At 39.5% G+C, this 14,190-nt stretch overlaps 1 protein-coding gene across 3 annotated transcripts in view; it reads right to left on the bottom strand.

The window, feature by feature from the left end:
* GABBR2 (gamma-aminobutyric acid type B receptor subunit 2) overlaps positions 1–14,190 on the bottom strand; it is a 445,208-nt gene that overhangs the window by 25,237 nt on the left and 405,781 nt on the right. For all 3 annotated transcript variants that reach the window (XM_061449004.1, XM_061449005.1, XM_061449006.1), the window contains one exon: positions 12,011–12,121. In XM_061449004.1, coding sequence (XP_061304988.1) covers positions 12,011–12,121 — 111 coding nt within the window. The remainder of the gene's footprint in view (positions 1–12,010; positions 12,122–14,190) is intronic.

Consider the following 14,190-nt stretch of genomic DNA (forward strand, 5'->3'; position numbering starts at 1 on the left):
TTTCCTGTTTGTTTTCAAGGATTCCAATAAAGATACAATGTGCATTGTTCTTTTAGCTATTTTTAGCAGCTGTTCTCAATATACTCTTATCAATCCAGTCATTCATTTTATGATTATCACCTACATTAATAAACAGCAGTGTCAAGTTGTGTCCCATGGGAGACAAATATACAATGTAGAAAGTGTCACCCTAGTTGTTCAGACTGAAATTATAATGTCTTTTATTATAGTGTGAGTTGGTAATGGCCTTTCAATTGCAGTTGTCTAATGATTTCTGGCATAAAACATCCTTGTGGCAATTTTTTGTTTGCTTTTTTATTTGGTGTACTTTTAAGTTTTAGATGCTTTGTTATTTGCAATATGCTTTTTGCAATTCAGCAGGGGAAAGTCTTTAGTGCAAGGAAGCTGTCTGCATCCCTTGAAATTTAATTAGATTTTTCTACATCATGAACTGCTGGAAACAATTATTTTCTTTCTCTTGCATTCCTCAGAGAAATTCTGGCAATGCAGTAGAACCAAAATGAACTCAAGACGTAAATAGGTAACCCAGCTTACAGTCTAGCAAAGCATGATAAGAGTATATGGTGCCCTGGGTAGAATGGCAGACAGCAGATGGTGTTGGAAGGAAGGGAAGGGCAGAGAGAGAGACCATCACCAAGATTAAAGACATTGTTTCTGTGTTTGGTAGCTTTTTCTGATTACACTGTAGGGACCCTGGCAGTGTCTAAGGACGGGTTGGATGGAGTGTTGGGTGACATGGTTTAGTGTGTGGTGTCCCTGCCCATGGCAGAGGATGATTGGAACTAGATTATTTTAAAGTCCTTTCCAGTCTTAACAATTCTATGATTCTATGATGACAGACAAAAGGATGAAAGAAAAAAGGTGCACTCCCATTTGCCTTGGTACCCTTCTTGCCAGACTATCGCATTTGCCCACTGCCATGTGGGCAAATATCTTTTCTACAACTGCAACCTCTGTTGTAATCCAGGAAATTAGAGGTTTATGATGATGCCATTTGGGGATTAGTTGCAGTTGACTAATAAACATTTACCTTCTCTTTTTTTCTCCTTTGGGAAAAAATACGAAAACTGTCAAAGGCAAATAATCTGGACTAGAAGAACACTGGTTACTATGTCAAGTGCAAGAGGGTATTGAACCGACAGATTTATGTTTCCTGTACAAGCTGTTTTGCCCTTATGTGCTTTCAAGTGTAGTAATAAACAGACATTAATAACTGCAAATTTCCTTGATTATTTGCTTAGTTTTTACCTCAGCTGACAATGGTAACAAACCCAACCATTTGTGATTCAGCTGCTTTGCACTCCCACAGAAACTAGCAGGCTGCAGCCACCTACCTACTCACCCAGGCACTTCAAACCAGGACTTACTGCTGAACTGCCAGCCCTGCCCTCCCATTCCTGAGCTTGTCTGCAAGCCTTATTTCATTCTCTTGCCTACACCACATATGTTACCCTGCCACATGCTCATGAGTGGAGCTGGCATGGAAGCCCATGAAGGATGGCAGGCTGGAGATGCTGCCTAGTCTAGGCAAGCCTTTTGATCACCCACTTGCCAATGCTGCCATCGCTGCCACAGTCCTTATCATGATACACAGACAGGGGTGGCCCTTTCCAGAACAACAGCAGCAGCTGTCTTTGCAGTCCTTACCCAAGTTTTCCTCAGCACCATTCCCAGCCTGCCCCCTTCCTACCCAGGGCACTCCCACGCCTCCTTGTTGCAGGACCATCTCTTCTGCTTTACCTATCTCCTCTAGTAGGACAAGAAGTCACACCTCACCCCAGCCCCATAATTCTTGCCCTGCCCTTCCCAGTAGCCTAAGTGCAGGAAGGAAAGTAGTGGATGTTGCAGGTGGAGCATGGGAGGGAGCTGCTCTTGAGAGGCCAAGGTATATGCAGACATCTAGCTGAAGCAGAGAGGAGTCTCAGAGCCATTCAAGTAAGGCAGTTGAGGTGGGTAAGATGTTTATCAAGACAGGTAGCTTTGTGCCAGAGAACAGGGCATGCCCTAATACATTTTGGAAGCTCTCACGTAACCAAGATGATACTTCCGATAAGAATAGGTTGCAGGGGGCACTCTTCTGCTGTTGGGTCTGGTACTGCACACAGATGGAGCAGGGAATGTACAGACTCCATTACAAGCCCTGCAGAAGCAAATTGTCCACTGTATTGACCTGTCTGCATCAGTGACACCTTTTTTCAGGATACAAACATATTCCTCCCAGACTCGCCGGTTGCCTGTTGTGCACTCGCTGCACTCTTGGTCCTTCACTATTTAGCTGTGCTGCAAGCTTACACTTTGCCAATACCTGAACTTATAAATAGGCTGGTCTGGGCTGAGGTGTTTTGAGAGGTAAGAGGAATGCTTCTGTGTATGTCTAGATCATGTTTTTAAAAGGTTGAGACCTTGACTAACTATGGCAAGATTTCTATCTTCTCTTTCTACTGTTAATTATTAATGAGATTTTTAGGGTTGCAGGTCATTCCTCACTCTCCCCCACTTCTCCCAGTATGAACAGATTTCCTTCCAAAAGCATTATTCTGGGAATACAGCCAACATACTTAAATGAGGCCAGCATTTATTACGAATAATGGGCATGAATTTATTGCTGAGGCAGTTATAAAGTGATCTAAAATATCAATTATAATGGAAAAAAGATCATTTGAACAGTGTTGTGGAGGTTATAGTTTGGCCCATTCTCATTTATAATTAAGAACAGCATGGAAAATGATTAAGTATCTTCCACATGAAAGGAAGGTATTTATTTACAAGGTAACTAAAGAATGGGAGAGGCTTTTGCAGCAAGTGGGTTTCCTCAGAATGATGCACTATAAATCTGAGAGCATTGTTTTTAATTTTCATTGGCATTTTGTTTAAAATGCTTGCGTCAGGAAGAGAGCTCTCCTTTTCCAAAAGTCACAGCTCATCTTTGAGACTCAAACATGGATAAAAGCTGAGTTTTTTGCAGCCTCCTTCCAGGATATTGGTGATTGCAGAGGTGCTCCTTTTTTGCCTGCTACAAATGCCTGCAGGGCTCCATGGGGTTGGTAAGATTTCTCCTTTGAGAAAGAGCTTTCCTGAAGGAATATGACACTTCTCTTTCCCTCCATATGCCCTTCTTATTTTCCCCTTTCCTGAGGCTCAGCCAATCTGCACAAATAAAAGATTCACTTTTATGACAGCAAAGATCCTGAAAATGTGTAAAATGGCTTAATTAAGGAATAGGATGCAGATGTTGCTAGTGAAAGGTCCAGATTTCCACTATTCCTTGACAAGTTTTGAATATGAAACTCATGAGCTCCAGTTCAAACCATGGACATTTAGTGCTCAAGTTCAGCTGCTCTTCACTCCTGGTACTTAAATTATAAACATTAATCTTCCCCAGATATGTAAATCACACTCGTCATTATGCTTGTGGGCACCTATGTCTTGCGATTGTTGTGCAATTTAAGGACTGTTCGATATTTAAGGCTGCCTGCTGAGATTTGCATTGCAGCTGTCTCTTTTCCTATTGCCCCTGGAGAGTTCAAACTGGTAAAGGCTTCTCAGAGTATATGTCTACCAGTTTAGCCTCCCCCCCCCAGTACAGTAGCAGACATCTTTGTTTGAGACAATGATGCTGCTGCTGACCATTGCACAGTGTCATGCTTTGATCACATGGTGCAATTTCAAATTTTGCCTGAGATTTAGTTCTTAGCACCAGAGTAGAGATTGTCCCTTTGGGGACACATCAAGAATGAAGCTGGGAAGGCTTCCTACATTGTTAGTCAATAACTTCAGACCTTTCCCCATTTTGGTCTACTAAATACACATCTTACTGATGTAGAAAGCATCATAAAATGTTGGTTTAGGTTTTCTCTGAAGGGGTGAACTGTACAGGCAAGATTGGCTTGCTTCAACTTTGAAAGTAGGCAGCTTCCATTTGACACTACACTGATTTAGAATATTGTCTTTGTAGCAGTCAATATGGTGGGTTTAGGCTGTGCTGTCAATGAACCTAAATAGGTTGTGAGAAAACCATTGTATGAATTTGGGGAAAACAGTACCTGAAGACAACAGGATTGTACCACTGTGACTAAAGATAGAAATCTGGTTACTAAGAAGAATCTGTATTAAAGTCTTAGAGGGATAACAGGACTATGGAGAATATAATATGTGCATTAAAAGAGTTTAACAAAATCTTGTACTAACTAAACTGTGATAGCTGGGAATATAATAGAAGAGTTTGTAGCTGAACTACTGGAAAGCGTTTAACACTATTTGTCAAAACTCTACTGGCTAGCTAATTTTAAGTCTTGTTCACCAGAATTACTGCTAAACACAGTAACGACTGCTTACTGATCCACAACATACATTAATACAATCAAGTGTCTAATTTGTTATTGGGCTGCATAGACTGTGAGATGACAGGCAGGAACCTTTATCTTCCTATATTCCCTCTTGCCCTGTACTGCGTTTAAAGCATTTTGTCTATATGTTTCATTTCAGTGTCATGTCTGCTTATACTTTGAACATGGGTTGCAAGCAGTATTAGGAAAGAAAGAAAAAGAAAGAAAATTATACTGAGAATATCAGACAAGAGCAGAAAAATACCAGAGGAGAAGTCTCCAATCTTGTCAGAAGTCATGCTTGCCAATATCTAGAGCGTATGGTTTTGGAAAGATTATATATTGGACCAGGCTGCAGCTTTGCAACTAATTACTGTACTGTAATAGCACTTACTGTTCTGACCTGTGGATCATAGCCTTGTTGTTCTGTGTGAAAGGACAAAAGCAAGCCTTTACTTCACAATCTTATATCTTGGGATTTTGTTTGTTGTTGTTATTTTGGGTTTTGTTGGTTTTTTGTTTTGTTTGTTTGTTTCTTGGTTTTGTTATTTTTTCTAGCTAGATTACTGGGACACTGCCTATCCTGCCACCCCTTAAAACAAAGGCAGTTCTGGACTCTGGCCTGTAAAGACGTCTTACTCTGAAGTAACTGTGAAGCTGGACTTATGGGTTTCCCTACTCGTGTTCATTCATTAAATCCAGACCATCACAGGCATATTTTTATTTCAGTGAAATAGCTGAAGATTTTTTTCAATGAGAATATTCAAAACATTTTGATTTTCAGGTGCTCACTGGAGAACTGGGCAGTAAAAATACAGAGCAGTTTTCAGGAAGATGCAGTGATTTGTTTTTTAATTGCCAGCACACCAAGTAAGGTTATCAAACTGAAAGACAAACTATACCCTTGTAGGTCTTCTATCTTCACAGTCAGTACAATCTGGTGTTAACCCATCATCACTTTCTCTCTGATCTGGTATGAGTCAGCTGTGTATTTAGTTCATGTTCACAGAACTGCTCTGGATAGACAGTACTAAAGGGAAGCTTAACATTTCTATTGAGCATTAGGAAAATAGCTAAATATTTTTGAATTACAAGATGTGATATTCAGTTATTGAGTGACGGGCTTTCTTTGTAAAGGTCTTGGCAAAGTCCTTTACGCTGCAGAGCACTTAGCATAGTCCTGGCCAGGGCAAGAAGGAAACGCACCTGCAGAAAGCTATACATGTTAACAAGCACCCAGACAAAATTTTCCACATTATACCTCAGCCTCCCAAATCAACAGGTTAATAAAATATTTTCCCTTCTTCCTATTTAGACTGCATTTGACTTTCATCCATGAAAATCCTTCTTAGTCACGAAGCACATCATAGTAACTAAGCTGAAACACATATGCAATTGGTTAGAAAATATCCATTTGGAATACCTTTATTCTGGCATAAGCTTACCACAGACAAACACAACACCATAAATTGATAGATCATCTCTGATAAAAATAAGAGTGTGCTATAATTTAAATCTATTTTTGCTATATAAAAATTGATGCCAAGAGACATGTAGGGGAATACTGCAATATCTGCAATATTCCAAGAATATATTTAAGGTTTCCTTATGGTCATAGGAGGGAAAAAATTATCCTACAAAACCATATGGTAACTTATGTTTTGGATGCTAAAACACTGTCAATGATTTATTAAAGTTATACAAATATCTGGTGCCACTAACCCCTCTACCATGTCTCCCCCCACCCCAAGCTTAACTCTCTTCCTTTCTAATGACTGTAAGACAGGACAGATGGGGTGGTGCTAAACCCACCAAAATTGTAAGTTGGAATAGTGCAGATTAATTGAGAAGGAGGCAGTCCCTTCTTCTGAGTACTCTTTTCAGTCATGAAATCCGCTCCTGGAACACTTTTCTGTTTTGGCCCCTGCTGTACAAAAAAGATATGGACAGACTGGAGAGGGTCCAGAGAAGAGCCACAAAGATGATCAAAGGACTGGGAAACTGACACGTGAGGTAAGGCTGAGAGAACTGGGTGTGTTTAGCCTTGAGAAAAAAAGGCTCACCAACATGTGCTGGTATTTAAAGGGTGGCTACAGAGAAGATGGAAACTCCCTTTTTACAAGGAGTCACATGGAAACAGCAAGGTATAATGGGTACAAATTACTCCTGGGGATATCCCAATTGGACATCTAGTTTGAGTTATGTTTTGCCAAGAAAGGTTGGATCAGATTAACCTTGAGGTCCCTGCCTTCCTGACTGGGATTCTGTGACTCTGTGAAGAGAATTAGGAAAAAATGCAAGTAAACATGTTAAAAATCAAAGCTATTTTCAGAAAATAATTAGGAATTTTAACATAATATGGAGACTATTAAATTTTTCTACATATAGAATGTATTAATTAGATAAAGAAATTAAACAGCAACTGAAAGTTGTTTGGGTATGTACTGTAAATGATCTGCACTAAAGTTTGTAAGTGTAAAGAAGCTTTACTTACTCAAAAGTTGATTTGATTGTTATGCAATTTAAAACAAACGAGCAGTAAATTTGGCCAAAGACTAGGCAGAATGTAACAAAAGTTAAACAGAAGAAATTCATTATAACAATTATGAATTAAAGTTCTAAAATACAGTGGAAAGGGAAGTCAAATATACATATAGTAGAAAATGAATGGCTAGCCGCATTCATACAGATTTCTAAAAATGTATGTGAAAAAGGGAATTTAATAATGATTCATTCCTTGGACGATGACAAATTCAACAGTAATGATGCATGGTAAGATATGTTTAATGAGTATTTTTGTCTTATATTTATATAGAGGTGGAACAATCTATTCATGTCTTGCCTTATCAAAGCAGCAAAATGCAGTTTATTTCAGCAATAAGAGAGCTCTTGAAGACCCCGTCAAGACAAGCTGTTGTAAACAGAGAGATCCAGTAACTTGCATGCAGAATTTCTAGGGATTGATTCAGAAGTCTGGACTTATGGACTTATTTGCTGGTATTTATTGGAATTCTGGCAAAGATCCACTGAAGATATAAAGAGGCCATGTGGGAAAAGAGAAAGTAGAACATCTTCAGCGATTATGGAGCTATTATGGTAATTTTTATCCTAAGCAAATTAATGAAGTGGCTGATACATGAACTGAAGAAAAAAAAAAAGAAAAAGTAATATAATTCAACATGCTATTATTTTTTTTTCAATGAGTTTGCAAGACTGAATAATCACATTTATGCAGCCTATTTGGATTTCTCAGTAGTGTTTGTCTTAAGACTGTTCAGTATTGTTATTTAAAAATAGTATGTCACAAAATTGATAAAACAAATTTAAATTGATTGAAATCTATGTGATAGATCTCAATGTGCAATTAATGAGAATTAATGAGAAGCTATTGACAAAAGAGATTATCCACTTCCAAACCCCTGCCATGGGCAAGAACACCTCCCACTAGACCAGATTGCTCAAAGCCCAATGCAGCATTGGCCTTGAACACTTCCAGGGATGGGGCAGCCACAGCTTCTTTGGGCAACCTGTGCCAGTGCCTCACCACCCTCACAGTAAACAATTTCTTCCTTACATCTAATCAGCAACACAACGAAACTTCCAGGCACCTTGAGTCTAATGTTAAATAAACGCATATTAGGAAGAGGAAAATCAAACTGTAGACAAGTCTAGCATTTGTGGTTGATAAGCAAAGCACTCTCATGGAGTTCAATCCATCCTTAATCTGGTGTTGTTCTGGCTGAAATCATAAAAATAATTCATACCTTCAGAAAGATTTTAGTGCACTCACTAATAACACACCACTGGCAAACTTAAGATGGTGTGATTTCTTTCATCCTTTGGAATATATGAAATAAGTGTCATTTTCAACCATGTCTACATCATCAGAAATCAAAGCTAAACATAGTGCAACTGATGGTAAACATGTACAAACAGACAGAATCTGAACTTGTAGGTAGCCTTTTAGGAGCTGAACATGAGATGGGAAAAAAGCTGAGACCCATATGTATGGTGGGACTTGGCCATGGTCACTAAGACTAATACAGTAACGAAGACAAGATTTAGAATGGCTGTCTTCCTGTTATTCTCTGGTCTCCAGTGTTGAGGAATCTGAATCCAGTAACTGAGAAGCCTTCCTGCAGTTACTCAGCATTTCCTTACATCCCTTCAAAGACAATTGAAGAATCATGAATCTGACTTTTAATATTTGCTTACTTTAACATAGAAGGAACAGGTGCATCCTGGAGAGTAAGGCTTCTCTTACATTGCCTTGTCTTGCTTTCAGTGCCCTTTCCTGTCCTTCTGTGCTCTGCTCTACCTTGAATGACTTATTCTCTCTATCAGTTTTAAGTTATCAGAATGGACAGTATTGCTTTATATCTTCAAGCCAAAAAAGAAAAGTTCTTTTTTAGATTTGGAGCGACATCAATTTGATGGATGGACCACTCAGTGGATAAAGAACTGGCTGGATGGCTGCACACAAAGAGTTGTGGTCAATGGCTCAATGTCCAGCTGGAGACCAGTAAGGAGTGGCGTCCCTCAGGGACTGGTGTTGGCACTGGTCTTGTTTAACATCTTCGTAGCTGACATGGACAGTGGGATTGAGTGCGCCCTCAGCAAGTTTGCTGATGACACCAAGCTGTGTGGTTGGGTTGATACGCTGGAGGGAAGGAATGCCATCCAGAGGGACCTCGACATGCTTGTGAGGTGGGCTGATGCCAACCTCATGAAGTTTAACCATGCCAAGTGCAAGATCCTACACCTGGGTCGGAGCAATCCCAGGCACAGCTACAGGTTGGGCAGAGAAGAGATTCAGGGCAGCCCTGCGGAGAAGGACTTGGGGGTGTTGGTCGATGAGAAATGAACATGACCTAGCTGCAGTGTGCACTTGCAGCCCAGAAAGCCAACCGTATCCTGGGCTGCATCAAAAGCAGCATGAGCAGCAGGTCGAAGGAGGTGATCCTGCCCCTCTACTCTGCTCTTGTGAGACCTCACCTGGAGTATTGTGTACAGTTCTGGTGTCCTCAACATAAAAAGGACATGGAACTGTTGGAACAAGTCCAGAGAAGGGCCATGAGGATGATCAGGGGACTGGGAGCACCTCCCGTATGAAGACAGGCTGAGGAAGTTGGGGCTGTTCAGCCTGGAGAAGAGAAGGCTGCATGGAGACCTCATAGCAGCCTTCCAGTATCTGAAAGGGGCCTATAAGGATGCTGGGGAGGGACTCTTCATTAGGGACTGTAGTGACAGGTCAAGGGGTAACGGGTTAAAACTTAAACAGGGGAAGTTTAGATTGGATATAAGGAGGAAATTCTTTCCTGTTAGGGTGGTGAGGCACTGGAATGGGTTGCCCAGGGAGGTTGTGAATGCTCCATCCCTGGCAGTGTTCAAGACCAGGTTAGATGAGGCCTTGGGTGATATGATTTAGCTAAGGTGTCCCTGCCCATGGCAGGGGGGCTGGAACTAGATGATCTTAAGGTCCTTTCCAACCCTAACAATTCTATGATTCTATGATTCTAATCTGATCTTATTTTCATTTAGAGATGAGAGGTTGCTGTAAATAATTTTGGACTGAGTAAATCATTAAGCCATTTCACCTCAACTATTTCATTGTAGTGTAATTAGCAATGCTAGGTCTTTATTGTAAAGTAATTATAAAGTTAAGTTAGAGGTATTTTATTATTACAAAGAGTAGAATTTTGTATTAGGTAAACCCTTATAAAATGATACAGTAACATGAGAGTTTCTGGTTTTGTTCTGAAGATAAAGTTTGTGTGAGGCACAGAAACATCATTGGTGATGAGATAAAAAGCATCAATCCTGTTATCCTTATATAACTCAGTGTAGCAATTATTTAAGTGATTCAGGAGAGTATCTTCCTTTTTAACATTTATCAATTTCTGTGATAAAAGGGCACTGGAGTAATAAAGAGTGTATATTTCACCAGTGGTTATGAAACCCTGTGTGCCTGAAATAAGTGTAGTGAGTAATGCCAAATGGCATTTGCAAACTTGAACAAACTGAGTCACATATCTTGTAGAAAACAGTGCAACAGACATGACAACCAACTAATTTCGGGCAAAGGACTAGTGAGAACCAATGCAGCTTGATTACTATCCAGCACAACTCAAACTTGAAAGAAGCTTAAAAGAAAATTACCAGAGAATGGTTTTTAAAAATATATAACGTTATTTTCCCTCTTTAACTTTTAATTGAAGATATTATTGAAGTTAGTTTTACAAAAAATCCCCACTGCTCGAATTCTTCAATATTTTTAAAGGAATGCTATTTGTTCATTTACACCTAAGTTTACACCTAAGAACCAAACATATTTACTTGTTTACTTTTCAAACAGAAATCCCTTGATGCTGTGCTACAAATTGAGATTACTGCTAATCCAGAGCCACTCAGAGCTGCGTGGTAAGACATGTTGAGATGTGAAAACTCCCGTAATTCCTGATCCCTTTGGGAGGATCAAATAAGTACTAGCTCTTGATTTCACAGCCTGCTTGGGCATTCTCTGAAAAATAGGCATCTACACCTAAACTGGTTTCTCTTTTTTGTTTGTTTTTTTGAATGGGAAGGTTGGAAGGCTTCCCTTTGGCTAGTCACTCCAAGATCAGAGCTCTCACCTGGGACCTGGAGACACTTGGTGTTGGTGCCTTCTCTGCCTGAAGGCATTCCCCAACAGCCTATTCTGACCACAAGCCTACTAGAATTCAAAAAACAAAAAGAGCCCTCATCTCTTCCTGTTGATCTTCATATTTCATATTTGAAGATCTTTCAGCCTGAAAAAAAGCAGCATGATTTGCAGCCCAGCAGAGCAGTCATTCAATGTGGAGAGGGAAAACAAGTACTTCATTCACCAGCAGCTCCCACTCCCCAGCTTCCCCCAGGGCAGCAGCACCAACCACTCTGAGAGGAAGCAGCTGACCCAGTCTTTCACGGGTGTCCTACTGAACCGGCATGCTGCAAACGCACAGAACAGATTGAACCCTCCGGGTAGTGTAAAGGAATGTTTATCTAGATTTAGGATCCAGATGGGACTTGGCCCAAGATAGGTGTTCAGCTGGTCAGTGCTGTCAAATTCAGATGTTTTTAAAACCTTCAGGCCAAGGAGCTTTTAATCACTAATAGTCACCATTACAGTGTTTTAATCAAGGTTCAGGATTCCTGGCTCCCAAGGTTTTAGAAATCTTTTTGTGGAGATGGGCTTTGGTGATAAAAGGGTTATTTTGATTCAGGCTACAAATTAATATTGTGTCTCCTGCGGCTGTTCATGAAGGATATTTGAAAGTCAGAGGCAAGCATCTAGAATAACCTAGTCCCATCTTTCTGGAAAACCTAAAAGAATTCACATGATTGGGCTTCTTTACCTACAAAGTTGACTCATTCATTGATCCATCTTTTTACTGTTGAATTTCTTGTTTTGCCATATATCTATAGTATTATCTTTAAGTGCTGTTAATGTCTTATTTATATTGCATATGCATATATCCATATATTACTACCAAATGTACTTTAGAAATGATCCAAATATAAAAGATGTATTCAAGGAAGTTTTAAATCACTCCCAGCCATCAGAAAAGCAAATATAATTCAGTTCATGCCTATCAGTAAATAGCAGCTTGAAGACAGTGTTGTGCAAAACAAGCTATGCTTACCATCAGCAGCCCTTTATAAGCATAGACTATCCCAAGCCATATTGTCATGTGGGTGTTTTCGCAGTGCTCCAAGATTGGTCGGATGGAAATATCTCTGCCAGCGGGGTCCGGCTGGAAGAAGAAAAGGTGAAATATTTAGATTCAGATTTCATTTGTATCCACACCTCAGAGGTACTTAAATCTATTATCAGTAGATTGAGGATGTGTAGGATACAGAGTGGACAGCTTTAAACTAGTGATGACTGCCGACCCATGAACCTGCAAAAGAGTACAGTCAGTAGCAAATATCTGAAGAAACAACTGCATGATAGCTACCCCCAGCTGAGGTCACCTTTACTGCAAATCAGAAACAAAATGTCTGAAGTCACTCTATCTTTAACGATGTCAGTCACATTTATCAACTTCAGGACACCTAATTTTTCTACAAGGCAAACAGCTTGAATGCGCAGGCATGAGAATAAATGTACTTAAAGCCATCTGTCCTTTAACCTGAGGTTCTTGTGTCACTGGCAAATAGATGATAAACAATGTATGAAACACTGCTGTGGTTCAGGTGTTTTTTCACTGATAACCATGAGCTAAACCAAAGACCATTTACTATAGAACCCACAGCAACAGAGTAAAAATCATCAAAAATCTGGGAAAAACATGTCCTTTAGAGTGAGTGAACATCAATGAAGAATTTAATACTGCTGGAAGCTTTGCAGGTTTCCATTTATTTTGAAAAAGATATTGTATAGAAGTGCAGAATCAAGACAACTTGCAGCCTATGAGGACTGTTTATGTGAGACAGAAGTTATGATAAAGACTCAGAGAAAACTGTAAGAACCACCCCCCTCAAACTGCTTTTTAAAGGTGTACATTTTATAAGAACACAAGGTGCTTTTCATATGACATACTAACAGATTCTGCAGAATATTCCGGTTGGCTATGTGCGTACATACAGTCTGTTTTACTTTACAGAGAACACTGAAATACTGAAAGCTGTATTTTCTTTCTACTTTGAAACACTGAAATTCAGCTCAGCTAAGATCAACCCAGACCTAACTTTCTGTACCCAACTGGGTACAGTGGGCTTTGCAAATTTCCCTTTTTGATGAATAACTTTTGCAAAATGTCTCATACAGAAATATAATGATTATTATATGAGATAAGGAAAAGTCATGTTTTCACCAACTGAAATGTAGAATTGTATGTGGAAGGACTTCAGAGAGAGCTGAATAATTTCCTAAAGCTTCTTGCTGCCTCTGACGCTGCTATGATTTTTGCTATGGATTTCAGTGGTCACAGCATTAGTCCGTAACTCAAGTTTCTTTTATCAGTCTTTTTGTATGTGAGGCATTGCTCCTGACTTCATATAGTGTAAAAAAATAATGTAACAAATAAGGAGGGTAGGAAAACACAAACAACCTTGTACTATGCGCTGCACAGTCAAAGGATTCACAATTTTCTTTGAAAACCCTGCAGTAGGCAAGACATTAACATTTACAACCTTTTCCGATCCTGGACTTCTGTAGAAACCCTGAACAGGAGAATAAAGATCTTTGATAAAAGGTGTCCTAAATCAAAATAAGATAAAAACCAAGTAGAAGATATTAGCTCTCCCAGAGAGCTTATAACTCCACCATAATGGTTGCTGATGGCAAGCAACCAAACATTAGCTGAAGAATTGAAATGACTGCAAAGATTAAGTGGCATCACAACATTTAAGACGCTATGAATGTTTGTCTGGGGATCAGTTGAACTACCTCATTTTCCTTCATCAGTGACAAAAGCCCACTGCTAAAATCTGGGTGCACTGAAGGGAAAGTACCCTTTCATGTTAAAGTCACATACAGCCTGCTAAGTTGAACATAATTTTGGGTTAGTCTGAGGTAAAGTTCACTTGGCAAATCATTCAAATATAGCTTTGAATGTGTAACTGATGTGTCAATAAGACTGTACTACAGAGAAATTCTTCTGAAATTCCAAACTACACAAAAATTTCAGTGATGTGCTTTTGTGAAACAATAAAATATATAAATAATGCTGACTTCCACCTGGTGCGATGGACAATGTAATGTGGTTTGTTTCCCTTGTGCCTGCATAGAAACCTCCACTCACACGCCACCACTTTTAACCACCTGCAAGCAACTGGAATTATCCCTTATTTTGAAAAACATTACTGAAATGAGAACTCC

The sequence above is a fragment of the Pezoporus flaviventris genome, unplaced genomic scaffold, assembly GCF_033815535.1.
Source record: "Pezoporus flaviventris isolate CSIRO_AGI_PZ_B2104156 unplaced genomic scaffold, CSIRO_AGI_Pfla_v1 ptg000007l, whole genome shotgun sequence".
NCBI classification, from domain to species: domain Eukaryota; kingdom Metazoa; phylum Chordata; class Aves; order Psittaciformes; family Psittacidae; genus Pezoporus; species Pezoporus flaviventris.